We start from the raw sequence: 20,248 nt of genomic DNA, 5'->3' as shown, positions 1-20,248 counted from the left end.
CCCACCTCCCGCGCCCCCCACACACCTTGTATTCTTCTCATGTAATTTCTGTAGTTTGAGCACTTCTCATTCATTCAGTTTTGCACTTCTTAAATACTCCATGTGAGGCTTTCCTTTTCTGTAAAAAAATTCCTGGTTTACACAGTCACCTTGAGCCTTTTCTGAATTTCTGTGACATTTAAAGAATTAGTAAAACTGGTAGCCTTGTGTCTATTTCTTGTAGTCTCTATATAAGTTTTGCTTTCTCAAACAAAACTCTTAACTTACTCAGGGTGGTGAATGAATTTTCTATACCTACCATGGCACCTGCCACTCATCCCTCATTCCCTCTAATGTGACTTCCATCTTTATCACACCACTGAAGTCGCTCACTTAGGGTCAGTAATACTTGTTATTTTATTAAATCCAACAGACTTTTTTTAAAAAAAACAGACTTGATTCACTTTATTTTTCTTGTGCAAAATTATGTGGCGGCCACAGCTGGAGCCTGGGTCCTCAGCATAGAAACTCTGGTGTGGGTCTTTACAAGATGGTCAGTAAATTCCTGATAGGGAGACTTGGTGAACATGGTCTCTTTCCAGAGGCCCGGGGTGAGATAGGTATAGGTCTTAGAGATGGCATCAAAGGTGGCCTGGGCGAACTTGCCCAGGGTGGCAGTGCATCCCCTGGCTGAGGTATAGCCGTCGTCACAGGGGCCATCAGCAGCAGCTTCTTGGGCACAGGAGATGAGACAATGCCCGTGCCCCTGGCGTTGGAGGGGGAATGAGGTGCACCAACATAGAGCCACAGCGGCCGGGCACCTTTCAATAGACAGTGGGACTTGCCGTTCCCCCAGTAGCCTTGCCCCTACACAGGGACGATGGAGAGCTTGGCCAGGATGATGGCCTCGCGAAGGACAGTGGCTACTTAACACCCAAACCCACATGTCCTTTATAGTCCCCGATGGCGACAAATACCTTGCACCGGGGCCTCTGGCCAACACGGTACCGGCATTATCTTCAAAGCCTTGTCCTTGAGGGATGCCTCCAGGAAAAAAAAATCAATGATCTCAGATTCCTTGATGGGCAGGGAGAAGAGATAGATCTCCTCCAGGGACATGATCTTCCTGTCCTTGAGCAGGCTGCCCAGCGTGGTGAGAGGGATCCACTCCTTGTGCTCAGCCTTGCCGCTACGAGCTCCGCAGCCCCAGCCCAGCCGTGAGCCTGAGCACGACCTCCGCCCCAGATGCCGCAGCTCCCATTCCAGGTTCTCCGGATTCCTGCCCGCAGCGCTGGCGTCATCTCACGTTGGGTGTTACCTCGGAGTCCAACAGACCTTTGAGTCTTTGTTTTACTTCACCTCTCAGCATTATTCATCACTATTCATTACTTTCTTATTATTAAAATTTCCTCCTCCCTTGGCTTCTGTGACATCTCCCAGTTTTCCTCCTTACTCAGTCCATTATTCTTTCTCAGTTTCCTATACAAGTTCTTCCCCTTCTATTAACCCATTAGCTATTGGAATTTCTCTAGGCTCCATTCTAGGTCTTCTTTTCTCTTCCAGTATGATTTCATCTGTACCCACATTTTTCTGTTTGTTTTCCAGACGCCTCAGAAATGTATACCTCTAATCCAGACTTCTCTGAGCATTGGACTCATCTCACTGCCATTTCCATATCCCAAGGGCATCTCTAACTTAACATGTCCAAAACTGACCCCAGGAATTATTTCTCCTCTTCTCCCCTCCTCCCACAAAATTTAATCTTTCAGTATTCTCTGTTAATCTAATTGTACAAGCCAAGTAACTGAGCCATTTTTTAAATCTTTGTTTCTCTTACTTCCCATAGGCAAGTTGTTACTAAGCTCTGTCATTGTTTTTCTTCTAAATATATATCACATCCATCCGCTTCTCTTCATTTCCACTTTTACGTTTTTTATATTAAGATGCCATCATCTCTTGCCTGGATTACTTCAGTAACCAAGTAATGGGCCTTCCTGTGTCTGTTCTTTCCTCCTCTGGGTCAGTACCCCCCATTTTAGCATGAGCTTGTAGAAAATGTAAATCTCATCTGTTATCTCCCTTCTTAAAGCCACTCAGTGGCCTCCCACTGCTGGTAAGCTAAAGGTTAAAATCCTTTGTGTGGCCTGCAAGCCCAGTGCAATCTGGCAGCTGCTGTCTTTCTTGCCTGATGTGCCATGGTGTTCCCCTTGGCGTTCTCTGCTATGTCCACACCGCCCTTCTTCCGTGTCTTCAGAAATGCAGTGCTTTCTCTCACCACAGGACCGTTGTGTAAATAGTGTTCCCTCAATCTAACAGTCTTCTTCCCTAAGTAATTTTAATTATTCTCCAGGTCTCCACTCAGTCATCATTTCCCCAGAGAAACCTTCCTTGACCCTCCAAACTGAATCAGACCCTGTCAGACACTACAGTGGTGCCAGGTTAAATTTCAGACCCAGAGCTACTGATTCTTACTCCATCATAATCCTTAACACAGTTGTAATTTTACATGTATTTGTATGACTGTTTACTTCATGACTCTTTCTTCTATGCCAAAGGACTTAAAAAACCCCTTTTCACTCATCGATCTATCTCTAGTGCCCAGTATAATGTCGGGGGCATAGCAGTCTCCTCATATCTATTTGATGATGGATAGGTGATTGGATGGATGGGTGAATCCAGCCCAACACAATTATAGACAAAGAGTGGACAAGTAGTGAGTGAGTGACTTGATTTGTTAAGGACATTTCTGGGAAGCTAGAGCTGCTTTTACTGTAAAATTTTTGACTAATTACAACATGGCTTAAAGGAAAGTCCAGTGGCTTTAGAGTCAGACACTGTTGAGTTCAAGCCCCAGGTCTTTGTGTTATAAACTGTGTGATCTTAGATAAACCATCTCATTTCTTTGAGGCTTAGGTTTATTTTCTGTAAAAATAAGATGATAATATTTTCCAGAGTTGTGAGGACTAAATTAGATAATATGTGAAAAATACACAGCACAGTGTTTGAGGTGATAGGTAGTTAATAAGTGTGAAGCCCTCTCTCCTTCTAAATTTTGATAAAATCTTTACTGTGATAAAGCACAATAATGTTAAAATGTGTGTGTGTGTGTGTGTGTGTGTGTGTGTGTGTTACCACAGCATAACATGCTCTTACATAGGATTCCTTAAAAGGCATTTCTCTCATAGACTGCAGTCACAAACATTTCTTACCTTTAAAAGTACCAGGAGCCCTTCATTAAGACAAGTCTCTGCTGTATCTCACAGCTTGAAGCCTAGAAGCATCATAATGGGACTTCAGTGTACTTATATAATTTATGCAGCGCTGTAGCATATAGCTTCTCAGAGCTAAATTACTGAAATATAATTTATTTAAACTATATACATTAGGCATAGATTATAACACTGATTCATTAGCAACCTAGATTTCTTTTCAACCCACTTGTATGAAGTGCTGGCTTCCACCCATGCTGTTTTTCAGTGGTGAATGAACAGGCTTTTGGCCAGATAACTAAATTCTGTGTTTCTTTTAGTAGAACTATAATAACAGTTGTTGGTAGGGTTGTAAGAGTTTCTGCAATGGGTGTGATGCAATCTAAAAAAAACTGCAACAGGTGTGTTTCACAGGTGCTTTCTCTAGGGAATCCAAAAAGAAGGGTAGGAAAATGTTTAACCTACATTTGTAACCTTTGGCCAGAGGTAATAAATAGTAAAATGGTATCTTTTTACAGTTACAGTTTCTTTTTCTTTCTTTCTTCCCCCACCTACACACACACACACACACACACACACACACATACACACAGATATGCACTATGTTATAATGAAAACTACACTGAACTAAGAAGTTAGCAGTGCTGGCTTTGAAATTCAGCTCTCTTCTTTGTTAGCTGTATGACCTTAGGCAACTTTCTCCAATCTCTGAGCCTCAATATGTCTCTATACGCTGTTTCCCCAAAAATAAGACCTAGCTGGACCATCAGTTCTAAGGCGTCTTTTGGAGCAAAAATTAATATAAGACCCGGTCTTATTTTACTATAATGTTACTATATATTACTTATCTAACATAATATAATATAAGACCAGGTCTTATATTAATTTTTGCTCCAAAAGATGCATTAGAGCTGATGGTTCTTCTAGATCTTATTTTTGGGGAAACATGGTAAAATCAGAGAATTGCATTAGATGATCTCCAAGGTACTAACCAGCTCTAAGATTCTCTGATTTCAGGTAGCCTAAGGTTCTCCTTATTTGGATAGATATAAGAACAACTTGTAAATTACCAAATGTCGTGCAAGAGACCCTACTCGCTACGCCATTTGTCATGCAAGGCAGCCTGTGGGGTCTCTGGTCCCACTCCCCACATAAGAATGCAGGACATGGTGAGGCCAAAAAGGAACACCCACGGAGCCATAGGTAGGGGAGTCATACCACTGTAGTCTCACTGGAGGCTGGGTTCACACGACCTGCAACCTGCTGTCCGCTTCTCTGACTGCCAACCACCGACTCACTGACTCGACTCTCGCCTCTCCAACCAGCGCAGCCGTGGCAGTTATAGCTGTGGCTAATTGGCTGTCAGCTGTGGCCGGTTAGCCAGTTAGCCACTGATATAACTGCCACGGCTGTGCTGGTTGGAGAGTTGGGAGTCGAGTCCATTTGAGAGTTGAGTCAGTGAGTTAGTCGGTCGATTGGCAGGCAGAGAAGCAGCCAGCAGGTTGCAGGTCTTGTGACTCCAGCCTCCAGTGAGACTATAGTGGTATGACTCCCCTACCTATGGCTCCATGGGTGTTCCTTTTCGGCCTCACCGTGTCCTGTGTTCTTATGTGGGGAACGGGGGGCGGGACCAGAGACCCCACAGGCCACCTCGCATGACACCAAATATGTTTGATTATTTGAAGGGAACAGATCATGGGACTACGTAAAAATGAATCCAAGCAAACATGCAAAATGCCATATGCCCCTGAGTTTGGGTCCCTGAGTAAGTCCCCCAAAAAACAGGTGGCAAATATTTAGCTAGGCAAATGGCTTCACAGAAGACAATATCCACTCATTCCAACCATTTGTGATTAGGAAAAAGTCACTGCCCAGCAGTTCTTAATGAGATGCCAAAATCACCAGATAATGTTCTCATTTTAAAAATTATATCAATTATATTAAGTATTACTTAGCAAATCATAAAAATGTAAGCATTAGTGGGAATTCAATAAAGAACATATTGTGAAGTCAGCTTGGAAGGAAGAATATTCCTGGGCAAGGGATATCCAGTGAATTTCCCTGGGCTGGGGCTAATTAGCTGATCTTCATCAAATAGTAATAGTGATAAATAGTAATTTAAACCAATAGTAATAGTGATAAAAGAAAGTGCTAGTTTTTCCCATATCTAATGACCATCCTGGGATATTTATGTCAAAATTGAAAGTATGCATTTTAGTCCATCCGAAATACTTCCAGACCAGTTGTTTTCCTAGCCAAATTCCATTTTCAGTCTCTGCTACCTGAAGCCCATTTGCATCTTGGTATTGTCACACCTGGAAAACTCTTTCTGTGCCTCATTGTTTTTAGGGGCACAATACTGTCTGTGTCAGCAGTTAGAGCAAAAGCTCATAGAGGCTGAGACCACAAACATGTTTCCTATGGTTTGTGGAACATTATTCTTTTGAAAATAGTATGTAATGTTGCTTCCTTATTGGTACAGCCTATGAGAAGCCTGTGAGAGTAGGGAGATGTTCAATTTGTGTTTTTCATCAATATTTAAAAATACTGAGATACGTAGACAGAGAGGTATCAGAGGAAGGGAGATTAAACTTTTGCCCCCTCTCTTTGAACTTCGCATGGAAAGGGTAATGTATGAAAGACTTTGTTCCTGTCTAGCCTGTTTGTTTTTCAAGTCAAGGTCTGAGTTTTATTTTCAGTACATTGATTGAAATCTAAGAGTCAAAAAGGAATATCATAAATAGAGACCAGAGCTTATTCAGCTTGAATACCAACACAGACTATTTCTAGACAGCGTGCTGCTGCAGCTGTGTGACTTAAGCAAAATCAGAACTGGTACACAGTGAAGGAAGATGAGCCAGGCAGCAGTCTGGCCTAGATGTGCCCAAAACGGAATAAGTTTTGTTTAAGACTAGAGAAATTAGCGAAGAGTGTAGTAAAATTATCTGTAGCCTTCCTTATCTGTGTAGGAGGGTGAACGAACAGAAGAACGAAAGTCCTTCCTCTTATTTCAGGGCTCCCCGATCTGCACAGGGACACAATGGAGATTTTAGCTACAGAAGTGGTCAGATTTGGTCTTCTTGAAGAGAACATGTCACGGTGTAGCCAGTGAATTCTCACTTTCCCTAACCAAGGACAGGATTGCTCAGCCCTTGGCTCTGTAAAGCAGCCTCAGATTCCTGTAAACCACAAACCTCCCAGCACATAAAGGCAAATGGTATTCACCAGCCGATGTCCTAGGAAGCTTGCTTGTTTCCAAACTGCTTGCACTCTAACCACCGCCTCACTGCCCATCACTGGGCAAACACCAACCAAGTTTTTCTCATTGCTTCTTTTTTTTTCTCAATTACATTTGACATTCAATATTATTTTATATTTGTTTCAGGGTTACAGGCTAGTGGTTAGACATATATATAATTGATGAAGTGATCTCCCAATTAGTCTAGTACCCACCTGGCACGATACATAGTTTTTACAATATTGACTATATTCCCTATATACTGTACTTTACATGCCCGTGACTATTTTGTGTTTCTCATTACCTCTTAAGAAAGTTGTGTGATTCCCACATTTTACATTTTGTGCACCCTTGTGTCATAGTTTGTGTTATGTCTGGAAGTGCCTTTTACCTCCACGAGAGCCCTGGAGAAACAGGTGGTTTCTGTAGTATTTAGCCCAGTTGTTACCAGGGGGAGACATAAGCTAGGAGAAACCTACCTGGAATCTCTACCCTAACTAAAAGTTATGGAAATTAAGGAGATCATTTTAGTGACTGTTAGGGAATGCAGTATTTTTTATATCTTACCAGAAGGAAGTGCAGCTCTGTGTATACCAAATGTGAGTGTCTTTATTTATAGTTGAGGAATACTTTATTATAGCTTCTCAGAAAGTGTGCAGACTCTCTAGATAGACTGGAGGATATCATAATAATAAAAGAAAATCAGGAAGTATAAGAATCTGACATGGTTGAAGGGAAACTAAACCTAAAGTAAAAGAAAAGAAGTTTATGTGGAGGAAGAGAACGAGGCCTTTGTGGACCTTTTTTCACAAAGAGATAAATCTGTCCTTGATTAAAAACAAAAAAACAAAAAGAAAACAGTACCCGTTTGTCATACAACATTATTGGGCATTGTGAAGGAATGCCTTACTCAAAATAAACAGATCTCTTAAAGAGGAGAAGCAACTTTATTAACTCTATGTCAAGAAAACATACAGGGAATTCACCCACCTGAGAGTGAATTTTCAGACCATTTAGACTAAGAAAGGACATAAATGTGTTACTTCATATCACAAAATTAGTAATGATACGGGACTTTACCAAGATGGCCTCTAAAATTTTTACTCAGCTAAAATAGGCAATTTAGGTAAGTTCTTTTCTATAAGTTAGGTTAAGTTCCCAGAGTACAGAGCAAGAAAAGAGGGGCCTACTATTCTGATTTTAATTCTAATTGACAATGAGGAATTGGTGGGAGAGTAGAGAGGAAGAGTTCAGGCAGGTGGGAGAAAAGTGACATGCTAAACTGTTTTATGGTACATAAGTATTAATAGTTGCCACTCCTCCCTCAGAGGGAATTATACTGCCCTGCCCCACTGACATGAGCTTTAGTAACTTGCATTGGCCAAAGAACTGTGAGCAAACGGAACCTACATTCCTTACTTCTGGACAAATTCTTCTACTGCATAGTCCTCTGTGCTCGTTTTCCATCTGCCACAGATCAGCAGTACCTCAGAAAGAGGCTTTTTTATCAGCTTCAAACCAGGATGGACATGTAGCATAAGTTTTTAGAAGCCAATTTGTTGTTGTAAAGCAGTCATTCTCAGTCGGGTTATTTTGTTTCCCGCCACCCCCACCCAGTAGACAATTTTGGTTGTCACAACTAGGGGAGCACAACTGACATTTGGTGAATAGAGGCCCAGTGTGCTGCTGAATATCCCACAATGCACAGGACAGGCCCTCACGACAGAATTATCTGGCCAAAAAATGTCACTGATGCTAAGATTGAGAAACCCTGTTTTAAGCTTCTGGACTTATTTGTTAATACAGCATAACCTAGCCTATCCTGATTAATATAGCAACTACCATACTAATTTCATAATAGCCAATGTGGAAATAGTTGGGCTTAACCAGTTAGTACCTTGGTTATTAGGAAGACAGGTTTGAAAGAAATCAAGAAAAAAAAATGTAGATATCATGCTATGGCATAAGATTTTAAAAATCTTTAAAAAGCCAAAGGTCCAAAATTAGTACAATTTAGACCTGCAAAAAGTGCTAAGATCCCAAAAGGGTTTTGTTTTGTTATGTTTGTTTGTTTTGCTTGTTTTAGTTGTATTATTAGCAAGACCAAGCAAGAAATGGATCTCTCTTGTTGATGCCTGCAGACTAACAGAGAAAGCAGAACAACTCATCATGGGTTGCCTCATTCCCTCATCACTGGCCACCAGCCTCAGCTGGACTACCTACTTTCTGTTCTCCCATGATAGCTGGTTCTCCAGTATCTTTTACTGAGGCAGTGGCCCTATTTAGCTGTGCCTCTTAAAGCTTTCCATGTACTTGCAGTATCAGAAGCAATTACTGCCCTGCTTTGTGGCTTGGAATTGCCCCAACTTCAAAATCTTGGAAATAAATGATATATTTTATTTATTTAATTTTTTTAAATTTTTTTCTTGGCTGACATAAATGATAGATTTTAGATATACCTATTCCTTTTTAATAGTCACAGCTACACAAGGATGGAATGCTATATTTCAACAGTGGTGGTTCCCAGTCTTGAAATATTTTCAAGTGGAGGCCAGAGAGCGCTTGGTTGTCTATTCTCTTCCAAACCTGATTGCCTGTAATTTTCAATTAAAAACTCTCAATTGAAGTTAAGAACAAATTTTTCATCATGTGTCCCAACTTCTAGCATGTTTTAGCCATGTCTAAAAGCAAGATGCTAGTAAATAAAGAAGCCAGTCCTTCTGTAGCCATAAAAACTCTCTTGAACCTTCTCCTTTCTCTATGAATTGTATAGGCCCTGAAAACTTCCTCGTCATGTTAGTAAGCCTTTTTTGTCCACCTATCCAAAGCTGCTTGTTTCATTACCTGCTATCATGTCTGAATCACAAAATCCACATTCTAAAATACCTACTGCTTCATTGTTGGCCCCCAAATTGAAGAATCACTAAGCAGTGCTAGTACGACAAAGACGTGTTTGTATACTTACTTACTCCTCACCAAATTATTGAGCCGTAGGAGATCTAAGTAGAAACCATTAGTGAATTTCTGTTCTCCCTTACTCTAATTCAGCCAAGTGATTGATGAAAATCATGCCTGTGTGTTCTCTTTTAATGATGGTAATGAGGATGAGGTATACAGCATTTGGAGCAGATTCTTGAATTACTATATTCTTTATTAATCTCAGTTATTCATAAAGTATATCTCAATCAAAAGTTCTGAAATCAAAACAAGGGGATGGTTTAATAGTAAAGTGAGGCAAAGTTTAAGAAAAGGTCTTATAATATGCCATTTAAAAATTAAAATGTGGCTGGCCCGGTGGCTCAAGCAATTAGAGCTCCATGCGCCTAACTCCGAAGGCTGCTGGTTAGATCCCACATGTGACAGTGGGCTCTCAACCACAAGGTTGCCAGTTCAATTCCTCGAGTCCTGCAAGGGATGGTGGGCTCTGCCCCCTGCATCTAAGATTGAACATGGCACCTTGAGCTGAGCTGCCGCTGAGCTCCCGGATGGCTCAGTTGGTTGGAGTGTATCCTCTCAACCACAAGATTGCCAGTTTGATTCCTCGAATCCCGCAAGGGATGGTGGGCTGCTCCCCCTACAACTAGCAACAGCAACTGAACCTGGAGCTGAGCTGCGCCTCCACAACTAAGGTTGAAAGGACAACAACTTGACTTGGAAAAAAGTCCTGGAAGTACACAGTGTTCCCCAATAAAGTCCTGTTCCCCTTAAAAAAAAATTAAAATGTGCTGTATGCATTCCTAATTTTTTATTTGTTGCATTAACTCTTTCTTAGTTTTGTGCCTTCATGTTCTTGGTCTTAAAAATGTCTATCCCTCCCCCTCAAAAGAATTGTCAAGTCACAAGATAATGCGGAAAATAAGGAAACATTCTCAAAAATGAACTACTAGTAATTAAAGAAGTACAAATTAAAATATCAAGTTACCATTTTCCCCTCTTAAGTGTTTTTGTTGTTTTCTTATTACAAAAGTATAACATCATTATAGTAAAAAATAAAATATAAATAAAAGTCACAGTGACAACACAATAACATCTCATTATATAGATGTCAGTCTTTTTTCTATCCATGTATAAAATTTATCTAATAGTCTCCTATTGATTTTAAGTAATGCTACACTTAACATCCTGTACGTTAATCTTATTTTTGCATCTCAGATTATTTTGTTAAAACTAACTCCTATAATAGAACTACTATTGCTGAGTCAAAGCATATTGCATTTTTAAGGCTTTTGATTATCTTTTGCTAAGTTGCTGACCAGAAAGGTTGTTATCAAATGTATTGAGAGTATTGGTTTACTCATTCTCTAATCCATATTGTTTATGTTGTTTTCTTATCTTCATCATTTTGATAACTCCAAAATGGTATCTAATGATTTTAATTTGTACTTCTTTGATTTATAATCAGAACATAGTTTATATGTCTCAATAAAATACTACAAATTAAAGAAAAATCTCTGTTGCCACATTATAAGAGAAAACAAACACACACCCCTGAAAAAGGAAAGGAGTTAAATATAAACTATGACTCCTAAACAATAAACTGTGCAGCTATTAAAACATTAAGTATGCAAAGTACTTGAACTGACATAGGGAAAATATTGTGTAATATTAGTGAGACATTAGAATGGTAAATTTTTATATGTAATTTAAATCTGTACCTTTTAAATGCATAAGAAAAAAAACATGAAAGAAAATATGCCAATATGTAATTCCTTCTGCATGGTGGTAGGTGATTTTTTAATCTTTTATAATTTTTAATATTTTCCACATTTTTTATAATTAACATTTATATCATATTTATGAAGAGAACACATTTTTGTTAAATACACTGCATAAATGGTGCAAGAGAGGAGAGGAAACTGTCCACCAGCAATTTGTGTAGCATTTGGTCTAAACATAATATTAAACATTTGATATTGAAATGGAGCATGAACAGATAACGTAGATGAGATTCTGATAAGCACTTAACGTGGTTGTCAAAAATGTTAAAAGTTCCACTTGCTTGAGAAGCTGACAATTGTTGGAATCCCCTGAAAATGTAATATTTATGACTTATTTTTTTTCTTTTTAGGTTGCTGCTGTTGATCTTCTGGTTCCTGGAGTTGGGGAGCTCTTTGGAGGAAGCCTCCGAGAGGAACGGTACCATTTCTTAGAGCAGCGACTGGCCAGGTATTGGTCAGACCTAAAGAAACGAAGTTCAGAAATTGGGGATGAGGCACTCCAAGGCAGTCATAGCAAAATAACAGAGAGCAACAGCGCATGGGCCTCAGCGCCTCACAGACCAGAACCTCAAATTCTAAGTGACCTTGAACAAGTTTTTGCTTGACCTTTCTGAACTTCCTTCTCATAAAGACTGGAACTGTTTTATGAAAAGGCCACAATAAAATTTGCCCATTATTTGTATATATATCGTCCTATGGAAATGGCTTTTTTTTTTAAAGTTAATGATAGAAGGGAGAGGGAAATTTCCCCCTTAAAGGTTGTCGTTCATTTTGATTTTTCTCTTCTATGTGTTCTTTTTTATTTACTCTAAGTTATGATTGGCGGACTCCTGTAGGGATGTAAAGAAAGACAAGCTCTGAACCATAAGATAAAGATGGAAAAAGTAAAGATGGAGAAAGATACTAAAAGTATCTGCTAAGCTAGCATTTAGAATAAGCAGTTTTCCCTTCCTCAGGTTTTCTACGTTGTGTAAGGGTCTTGATTTAACTATTTGAATAACTTATTTTAACTTGCTGTTTGAGACCTGGGAATGAATCCGTAAACACACAGAAAATGTTTTGGAGAAGTAAGGAATCATGTTCCTAATTGAACTACCACTCCTATATATGCAATGTCTGCCAACAAACTATAATAACTTCCTAAACTAAGGTTATAAACCTCTGTTTTCCATGGTTTCCACTTTTGCTGTACCCAACTTTCAAAAAAAAAAAAAAAAAGCTTTCCCATGTTGAAGACATACTCCTTTTCTCCTGGGTTTCCTAGTAATCTGGAAAAGCCATAATTGTTTGAAAGTATCCTGTTAAATTAGCATTTGTAAGGCCTTTCCCTAATGGAAAAATGCTTAAAAAGTTGATGCTTTTCCAACATCCCAACCTATAAATCTGTTGGGTAACTTGGTTGTATGAACTGCTCTATTTGGTTAGGATCCAGAGGAAAGGGGGTGAATATGTTCTGGGAAGACCCTTTTTTTCATCAGATTACTAACTCCTTACTATTGCCATAGTGTTAGAAAGTCCTGGGAAAATCATGAAATTGAAGTTAAGGTCAAACTCCTTAGATGGAAAGAATTTAAAGATTCTCTGGGGGTTTTTTTTTTTTGTTTTTTCTTTTTAAGCACAATAAAAATCACACATGGCAAGAAACCTCATCTGTTGAAAGATTAATTGGTCTGTTTTCTTTGCTTGCTTCCTTCCTTCAGGAAACCTTTCCTCATAACATTAAATGTTTACCTAGTATCTGATAATATCCAAATTTATCTTTCCGAATGAAATGCATATATGTGTTTCCCTCTCTTAGGGATCTGTGACTTCTATTTATGTGTTCTGTATTTTTGCATATTGGCGTTTTTCATCATCCTGATCACTTAAGATATACTGTGGTTCCCAAACACTTTTTTAAAGGGCTGAAATTAATTTTGATGAGTACTGACAGCTTAAAACTTTAGTAACATTTCTCAAATTGGCAAAATCCAATAAGAAACCACATTTTGAAGGTAGCCTCAGCATCTATATTTTTGTTTTAAGGTTATAGAACAAAAGGTTTGTCTGTGTAGCCCTTGTTTCTGTATGCCTCCCAACAACCTTAAGTAGCAGTAATAGTGCTTTCCTTATGTCCTAGGACAAGAAGCTCATCTCAAATGAAGCCCTTCTTTCAGGCTCCAGACCATACTTTCTGTCTATAACATGTATTATTTATGCCACTTATTTGATAATACCTGGGACTATTGTTTAACTCACCTTTCTTACCATGTAATGAAGGTTTAGCTACTCAGATACATTGCATGTTATTTGAGAGCACAAGTTTTGGTGTGTACGTCTTTATAAAGAGCACATAACCCAGAATAAATGGTGATTAGTATATTTATCGTATTACCATTCTCTGAAAGAATTGTATTTTCCTTTCACAGATCAGGACTGACAGAAGCCTACCAATGGTAAGAATGCAGCCCCTAATGATTTTTATTCTAGCTGTTGGTCTGCGCGTTACGTAGTGTTTACTTGTATTCCCAGGGCACTATGCAAGAGTGTTAAGAGCAATGCACAGCTTCTCAGATTACTTATTCCCTTTGAGTCCTTGAAAAATAGTAATAATAATGGCTGCCGTTTTCGTATTATTGTGTGCCAGATAACTGTGTTAAAAATTTAATGTATATTATCTCCTGTAATCATAATACTCTCTGCGTTAGGTACCATTCTCATCCCCTTTTTGCTGCCCCTCCAGACCTGAGTCCTGGAGATGTTAACTAACTTAACCAAGAGCACACAGTTAGAAGCACAGAGCTGGGACTTCGTTCCCAACCATTACCCTTCAGTTTCTCTGTGTTAAGTTAGGAGCTTGACCACGTAAGCGATCTCTAAGTGATCCTGACCAACTGTAGAAACCTGAACTGCCTAGGGAAGGTCACCTTTCTGCATTCATACACTCACTTTTCCATAGTTCTGCTTTTCTTTCCACAAACCCTTTCTCCGAGTACTGTTAAATATATACAAATTTTTATTCATAATAAAAAATTATTATGTAATTTGTTCTGTAATAGCACTATTACTAATAAAAAAATTTATTCTGTAATAGCACTCCTTTAGGATCTTGCTATAATAATGCCAATAGTATTATTAATTCTTTCCCTGTCCTCAGAAAAAGGAAGGGTCAAAATACACTCCTTTTGGTAATGAAGGAGCTGGATTTTAGAAATGCAAAAAGCCTAAAATTGGGTTCAGGTAATGGCCCTCAAACGCCTTTGTTTTTTACCAGTAATGACCTTAGACACACTTAATCTGAGTCTTGTTTTTCTGTACTGTAAAATGGAACGATAATATCTACCTCACAGGGTTATTGTGAGGATGAAATGAAACAATATAGGTTAAGTATCTACATAGAGTAGAAGCTCAGTAAATGAGTTTCCTACCCCATTTCCTTTCTTTGTTCTGAGTCTTACTATTAGGTAGATGAGCCTGATTGAGCAAGCTTGTACATTTTACCTCAGTTTCTGTCTACAGAATAGTATTCATAGTGTGTAAAAACTAGCTAAATACAAATTTTAATTATTGCTTAAATAAGTTTTGGCCTTTTCTGGTCTTTATTAATTATTTCAATACTATTTTTCTAACTAAAGTTTTCAAACTGTTAAGATCTCTGAATATAAATATTTATTATTTGAATCTTCTTCCTTGTAAATGGTTGTCATAGTATTTTAAAGGTAGAGGGATTTTTAAAAATCTTAGGTCTGTGATCTCTGCTAGTGTTCCACCACACTGAGGAGTCACCACAGGTGTCTAAGAATTTACTCACTTCCTATTTCTACACACCATATGCAAATAAAATCTGTAACTAGTTCCACAAATATTGTACCATCTCTTCTATAGTCTCGTTACCCTGGAAGCAATTTAACAACAATCCTACAAATACAAATTCATTTGAAAACTTGTTTCTTAAAAGTCGATTTTTCCATCTATCAAAGCAAAGGCAAGAAAAATGCTACAGACCAAATCCCTCTGTTGAATTCAGTTTCCAGAAATTAGGCAAGTGTTTTGACATCTATATATGAGGAATTTAGAGGTACCTGAAGCTGTTGCTAGACTTCTAGCAGCCAGCTGAGATCCTGCAGGTGTTTGAAGCAGGTGGTTTGATTATCCTTCATCTCATTTTCTCACTAAATCAAAGTATTCCCTGCCCCCAGGCTTTGTAAACTTAAACAAGTTAATTCAGCTACCAAACATTTCAGTTACTGAAGACTGTGTTCCTTCCATTATTTCTGACAGTTCTTACTAATCTGAAGTTTTATACTAGATACTTCTGTTTATAGATCGTTCACTTGATTCTAACTCACCTAGTTGCAATTCATCTTTTATTTTAGAAAGATAAGTGCTTAATCTTAACTGCCTAAAATACCAATGCATGTAGTCATTATTATTAACAGTGAGGAAATAGATGACAGTCTTTATCCTTGAGGAGCCAAATGACTACCAACAATGGCTTTTACATTTTATTCCGATTTTACAAATCATTCAAGAAACTGTAAACTTGTTTTAATCAATATTATATAACTCAAGAATTCTCCCACCAAATAACATAAAAATATTTGCAGAATCTTCTTCCTCCTCTTCCTTTCCTAAAATAATTTCTTCCAGGCTAGTGTATTAGAATCTGAGTTTGAATCATGGCTATTCCATTTTCTAGTCATTTTTAGCCATCTTTAGTGGGAATAGGACATGTATGGATGGACTTCAGAGGCTATCTAGCCTTCCAGAAAAATGGACATCTTCCACTAAGCCTAAAGCAGAGAACTGGAAGTTTCTCCTTACTCCAGTGCTCCAGAGTATATTTTCATGCCTTCAACAATTTTTTTTGTAGTAAGCATACTATTCATCCAGAGCATACTAAGAAACAGAAAAGGAATATATTTTGAAGAAAATTAGTACAGTTATTAGAACATTTTATGTAGCCTCATCAGGCAAGTTTTCTGTATATAAGTATATTTAAGAAAAAAAAAAGGATCAAGTAACCAAACTCCATGAATGAATGAAAGGCTTTGCTACTGTTTGTCTGGGTAATCTTGGACAGATCATTTTAACTTCTCTGTGTCCTTTACCTGTCTGTCTGTGGAGGGAAAAGACTGGTCTACCACCATCATGTGAATGATAACAAGTGATTACAAAATACTTTGAAACATAAAATTATTTTATAATATCTGATCCCATACAGCATTTATAAAGGTGATGATTCTCTGTTCTTTAAAATCAGGTATCTGGACCTCCGTCGATTTGGATCTGTGCCACATGGAGGTTTTGGGATGGGATTTGAACGCTATCTGCAGTGCATCTTGGGAATTGACAATATCAAAGATGTTATCCCTTTTCCAAGATTTACTCATTCATGTCTTTTATAGCTGGAAGACTGGTTAATGAAAACCACCCCAAGGCAGAGGTACCGCACATGAATATGCATACAGGAGGATGCGTGTTTGAATTTTAAAAATGCAGACGTTTTCAAAATGTAATTGTCCATCCATAACACATAACGTATGAAAAATAGACGTGATCATGTTTTTCTTAGAAAGTTGAGGGCATTTCATAGAAAGATGGACTTTCAAAAAGAAGTACTTACAGCAGATAGAATCTCAAATCTGTTAGGTCAACTAAGAAGAAATGAAGAAATTGAACTAGATGGTCTCAAAGCTCCTTTCAAACTCTAAGACAGGATGGGATAGTAGTGTATTTTACTTGTCTTTAATGATTAGATCTTGTGTGACCCTTGAGAAACAACTAGTAGCTAAAACTACAATGTTGTTGATCTTTTCTCCCTTGTCACTTAACCTATGATAAATGTTCATCTTATTCTCAGTGTTTTACTGAAAATTACAAAAGAAAATATTCATTTTTTGGGGTCTCGAGTGAATAAAGTTCCTATTCTGAATTGAAATCTGCTTTCATCAGACTGGGTGAAAAAAAAATCGCATTTAATAACTGTTAATCCTCATTAAAAAGGGTATAGAAGAAAGGGGCCTCAACATAATAAAGGCCACATATGACAAACGCTCAGCTAACAATATCATACTCAGTGGTGAAAAACTGAAAGCCTTTCCTCTAAGATCAGTAACAAGACAAGGAGGCCCACTCTCACCACTTCTATTCAGCATGATACTGAAAGTCCTCGCCAGGGCAATCAGACAAGAGAAAGAAATAAAAGGCATCCAAATTGGGAATGAAAAAGTAAAACTGTCACTATTTGCAGATGACATGATTCTATGTATAGAAAATCCTAAAGACTCCATCAGACTATTAGAAAGAATAAGCAAATGCAATCAAGTTTCAGGATACAAAATCAGTGCACAAAATCCATTGTGTTCCTATATACTAACAGTAACATATCAGAAAAAGAAATGGAATAAAACAATTCCATTTGCAATTGCTACAAAAAGGATAAAATACCTAGGAATAAGCTTAACAATGGAAGTGAAGAACCTATACACTGAAAACTGTAAGACATTGTTGAAAAAAAATGAAGAAGACACGAAGAAATGGAAACATATTTCATGTTCATGGATAGGAAGAATTAACATATTTAAAATGGCCATATTCCCCAAAGCGGTATACAGATTTAATGAAATCCCCATCAAAATCCCAATGGCATTTTTTAAAGAAATAGAACGAAAAAATCCTCAAGTTTGTATGGAACCACAAAAGACCCCAAATGGCCAAAGCAATTCTGAGATAAAAGAACAAAGCCAGAGGTATTACACTACCTGACTTCAAATTATACTACAAAGCTACAATAATCAAAACAGTATGGTATTGGCGGGGGGGGGAGGGGGGAAACACACAGACCAATGGAACAGAGTTGAGAGCCTAAAAATAAACCCACACATATATGGGCAACTAATTTTTTACAGAGGAGCCAAAAACATATAATGGAGAAAGGAAAGCCTCTTTAATTATGTTGGGAAAATTGGAAAGCCACATGCAAAGAAATGAATCTAGACTGCTATCTGGCACCATACACAAAAATTAACTCAAAATGGCGAGGCCAGCCCAGTGGCTTAGATGGTTGGAGCGCCGTGCTCCTAATGCTGAAGTCGCCGGGTCAATGGGCTGCCGTGACTAGCTGGAGGTCAGTTTGGGCAGCTGTGTGCTGCCGTGGGTTGCTGTGGACTACCGCGTGCTGCCATGAGTGGCCGGTGGCCAGCATGAGTGGCCGTGTGCTGCTGTGGGCTACCGTGTGCTGCCATGAGTGGCCAGTGGCCAGCGTGAGTGGGTGCAGCCAGCGAGAGCTGCCATGAGCTGGCATGAGCTGCTGTGAGAGGCTGACCTACGACTGGCAACCGACTGCCTCAGCAAGGCTCATAATACCAGCATGGGCCAGGGAGCTGTGTCCTACACAACTAGACTGAGAAACAATGGCTAGAACTGGAGAGATGCGGGGAGGGAGATGAAGGGGGGAGAAATTTAACTCAAAATAGCTTAAAGACTTGAATATAAGACCTAAAACAATAAAATACATAGAAGAAAACATAGGTACTAAACCTACAGACCTTGGTCTCAGAGGGATTTTTGTGAACATGACCCCAAAGGCAAGGGAAGTAAAAGCAAAAATAAATGAATGGGACTGTATCAAACTAAAAAGCTTCTGCACAGCAAAAAAAACCCAAAAAACCCATCAACAAAACAAAATGGCAACCAACCGATGGAAGAAGATACTTGCAAATGATACCTCTGATAAGGGGCTAATATCCAAAATATGTAAAGAACTCATATAACTCAAAAGAAAAAAAAAAGAAATCCAGTTAAAAAATGGGCAGACGACCTGAACAGACACTTCTCCCTAGAAGACATACAACTGGGCTAACAGGTATATGAAAAAATGTTCAACTTCACTAGTTATTAGGGAAATGCAAATCCAAACTACAAAGAGATACCACCTCACACCTGCTAGAATGGCTATTATCAATAGCACAAGAAATAATAAATGTTAGAGGGGATGTAAAGTAAAGGGAACCCTCATACACTGCTGGTGGGAATGTATATTGGTGCAGCCTCTGGAAAACAGTATGGAGGTTCTTCAAAAAATTAAGAATAGAGCTACCATACAATCCAGCAATCTTTCTTCTGAGTATGTACCTGGAAATTTTGGAAACACTTATTCGTAAAGAACCCCTATGTTCTTTGCAGCATTATTCACAACAGCCAAGACAAAAACAACTTCAGTTTCCTTCAACTGACAATTGGATAAAGAAGAAGTGGTACATGTATATAGTGGTATTACTCAGCTACAAAAAATGAAGTATTGTCATTTGTGGATTGATCTTCAGAGTATCATGCTAAGTGAAATAACAGATGGAAAGGACAAGAACCATATGATTTCACTCACGTGAGATATAAAACAGAAAGCAACAAACAAACAGACTCATATACACAGACAATATGGTGGTTACCATAGGGGAAGGGAGGGCAAAGAAGAATGAAAAGGGTAAAAAGGGTGAAATATATGGTGACAAAAGGAGAGTAGACTTTGGGCAGTGAGAACACAATGTGATATACAGATGATGTATTATAGAATTGCACCTGGAACTTACATAAAGTCGTTAACCAATGTTAACCCAATAAGTTTAATTTAAAAAAAACTAATCTTTTATTATGAAATCTAATGAGATGTATGAATTATTTTAAACTACTTGCTGTTGTAGTATGATTAGTTTATATTAGATGTTTATAACTTCTCATAATAAAATTATTTGTAATACCTATAAAAAGTTACATTTTAAAATTCCATTTGGCTTTTTCCCAGGGAGATTTGGAAGAAAGGAATTTTCAATCCAAGATGAGGATGCAAATATAGCTAAACCTATACGATGGGTAATTCTGGAGTTGAAAATAATGTTGTCTATTAGAGTGAGAACTGACAGTTCTACCAGTTTATATGTGTGGTTTTGGACAAGCCGCTCATGAGCTCATGAGCTCATACATCCTTTTCCTCAGAGTTGATAAAATAATTACATGAAAGCGTGTGTGTGTGTGTGTGTGTGTGTGTTTAAAATTGTGAAATGCCACACAATTTTTTTTAACTCTTTACTTTTAGTCTTCATTGAGTTACATATACATGGACTTAC

The 20,248-nt window shown here is 38.3% G+C and overlaps 1 protein-coding gene and 1 pseudogene across 3 annotated transcripts in view; one reads left to right on the top strand and one right to left on the bottom strand.

Moving 5' to 3' along the window:
• The window catches only part of NARS2 (asparaginyl-tRNA synthetase 2, mitochondrial), a 176,862-nt gene extending 156,977 nt beyond the window's left edge, over positions 1-19,885 (top strand). Inside the window, exons 12-14 of one of the 2 annotated variants that reach the window (XM_081064086.1) lie at positions 11,495-11,592; positions 13,553-13,579; positions 16,387-19,885. In XM_081064086.1, the coding sequence (XP_080920212.1) occupies positions 11,495-11,592; positions 13,553-13,579; positions 16,387-16,531 (270 nt within the window). In that variant the 3' untranslated portion in view covers positions 16,532-19,885. The remainder of the gene's footprint in view (positions 1-11,494; positions 11,593-13,552; positions 13,580-16,386) is intronic. The other variant, XM_081064087.1, reaches the window with a different exon arrangement.
• LOC308504148 (small ribosomal subunit protein uS5-like) lies at positions 464-9,280 on the bottom strand (annotated as a pseudogene). Its single transcript has 2 exons — positions 9,271-9,280; positions 464-1,280 (listed from the first exon to the last, which is right to left on the bottom strand). The product of its transcript is annotated as a small ribosomal subunit protein uS5-like (transcript).
• Positions 19,886-20,248: the final 363 nt, after the last annotated feature.

Source organism: Rhinolophus hipposideros (genome assembly GCF_964194185.1).
Source record: "Rhinolophus hipposideros genome assembly, chromosome: 10".
NCBI classification, from domain to species: Eukaryota; Metazoa; Chordata; class Mammalia; order Chiroptera; family Rhinolophidae; genus Rhinolophus; species Rhinolophus hipposideros.
This window is presented reverse-complemented; position numbering and strand designations above follow the sequence as displayed.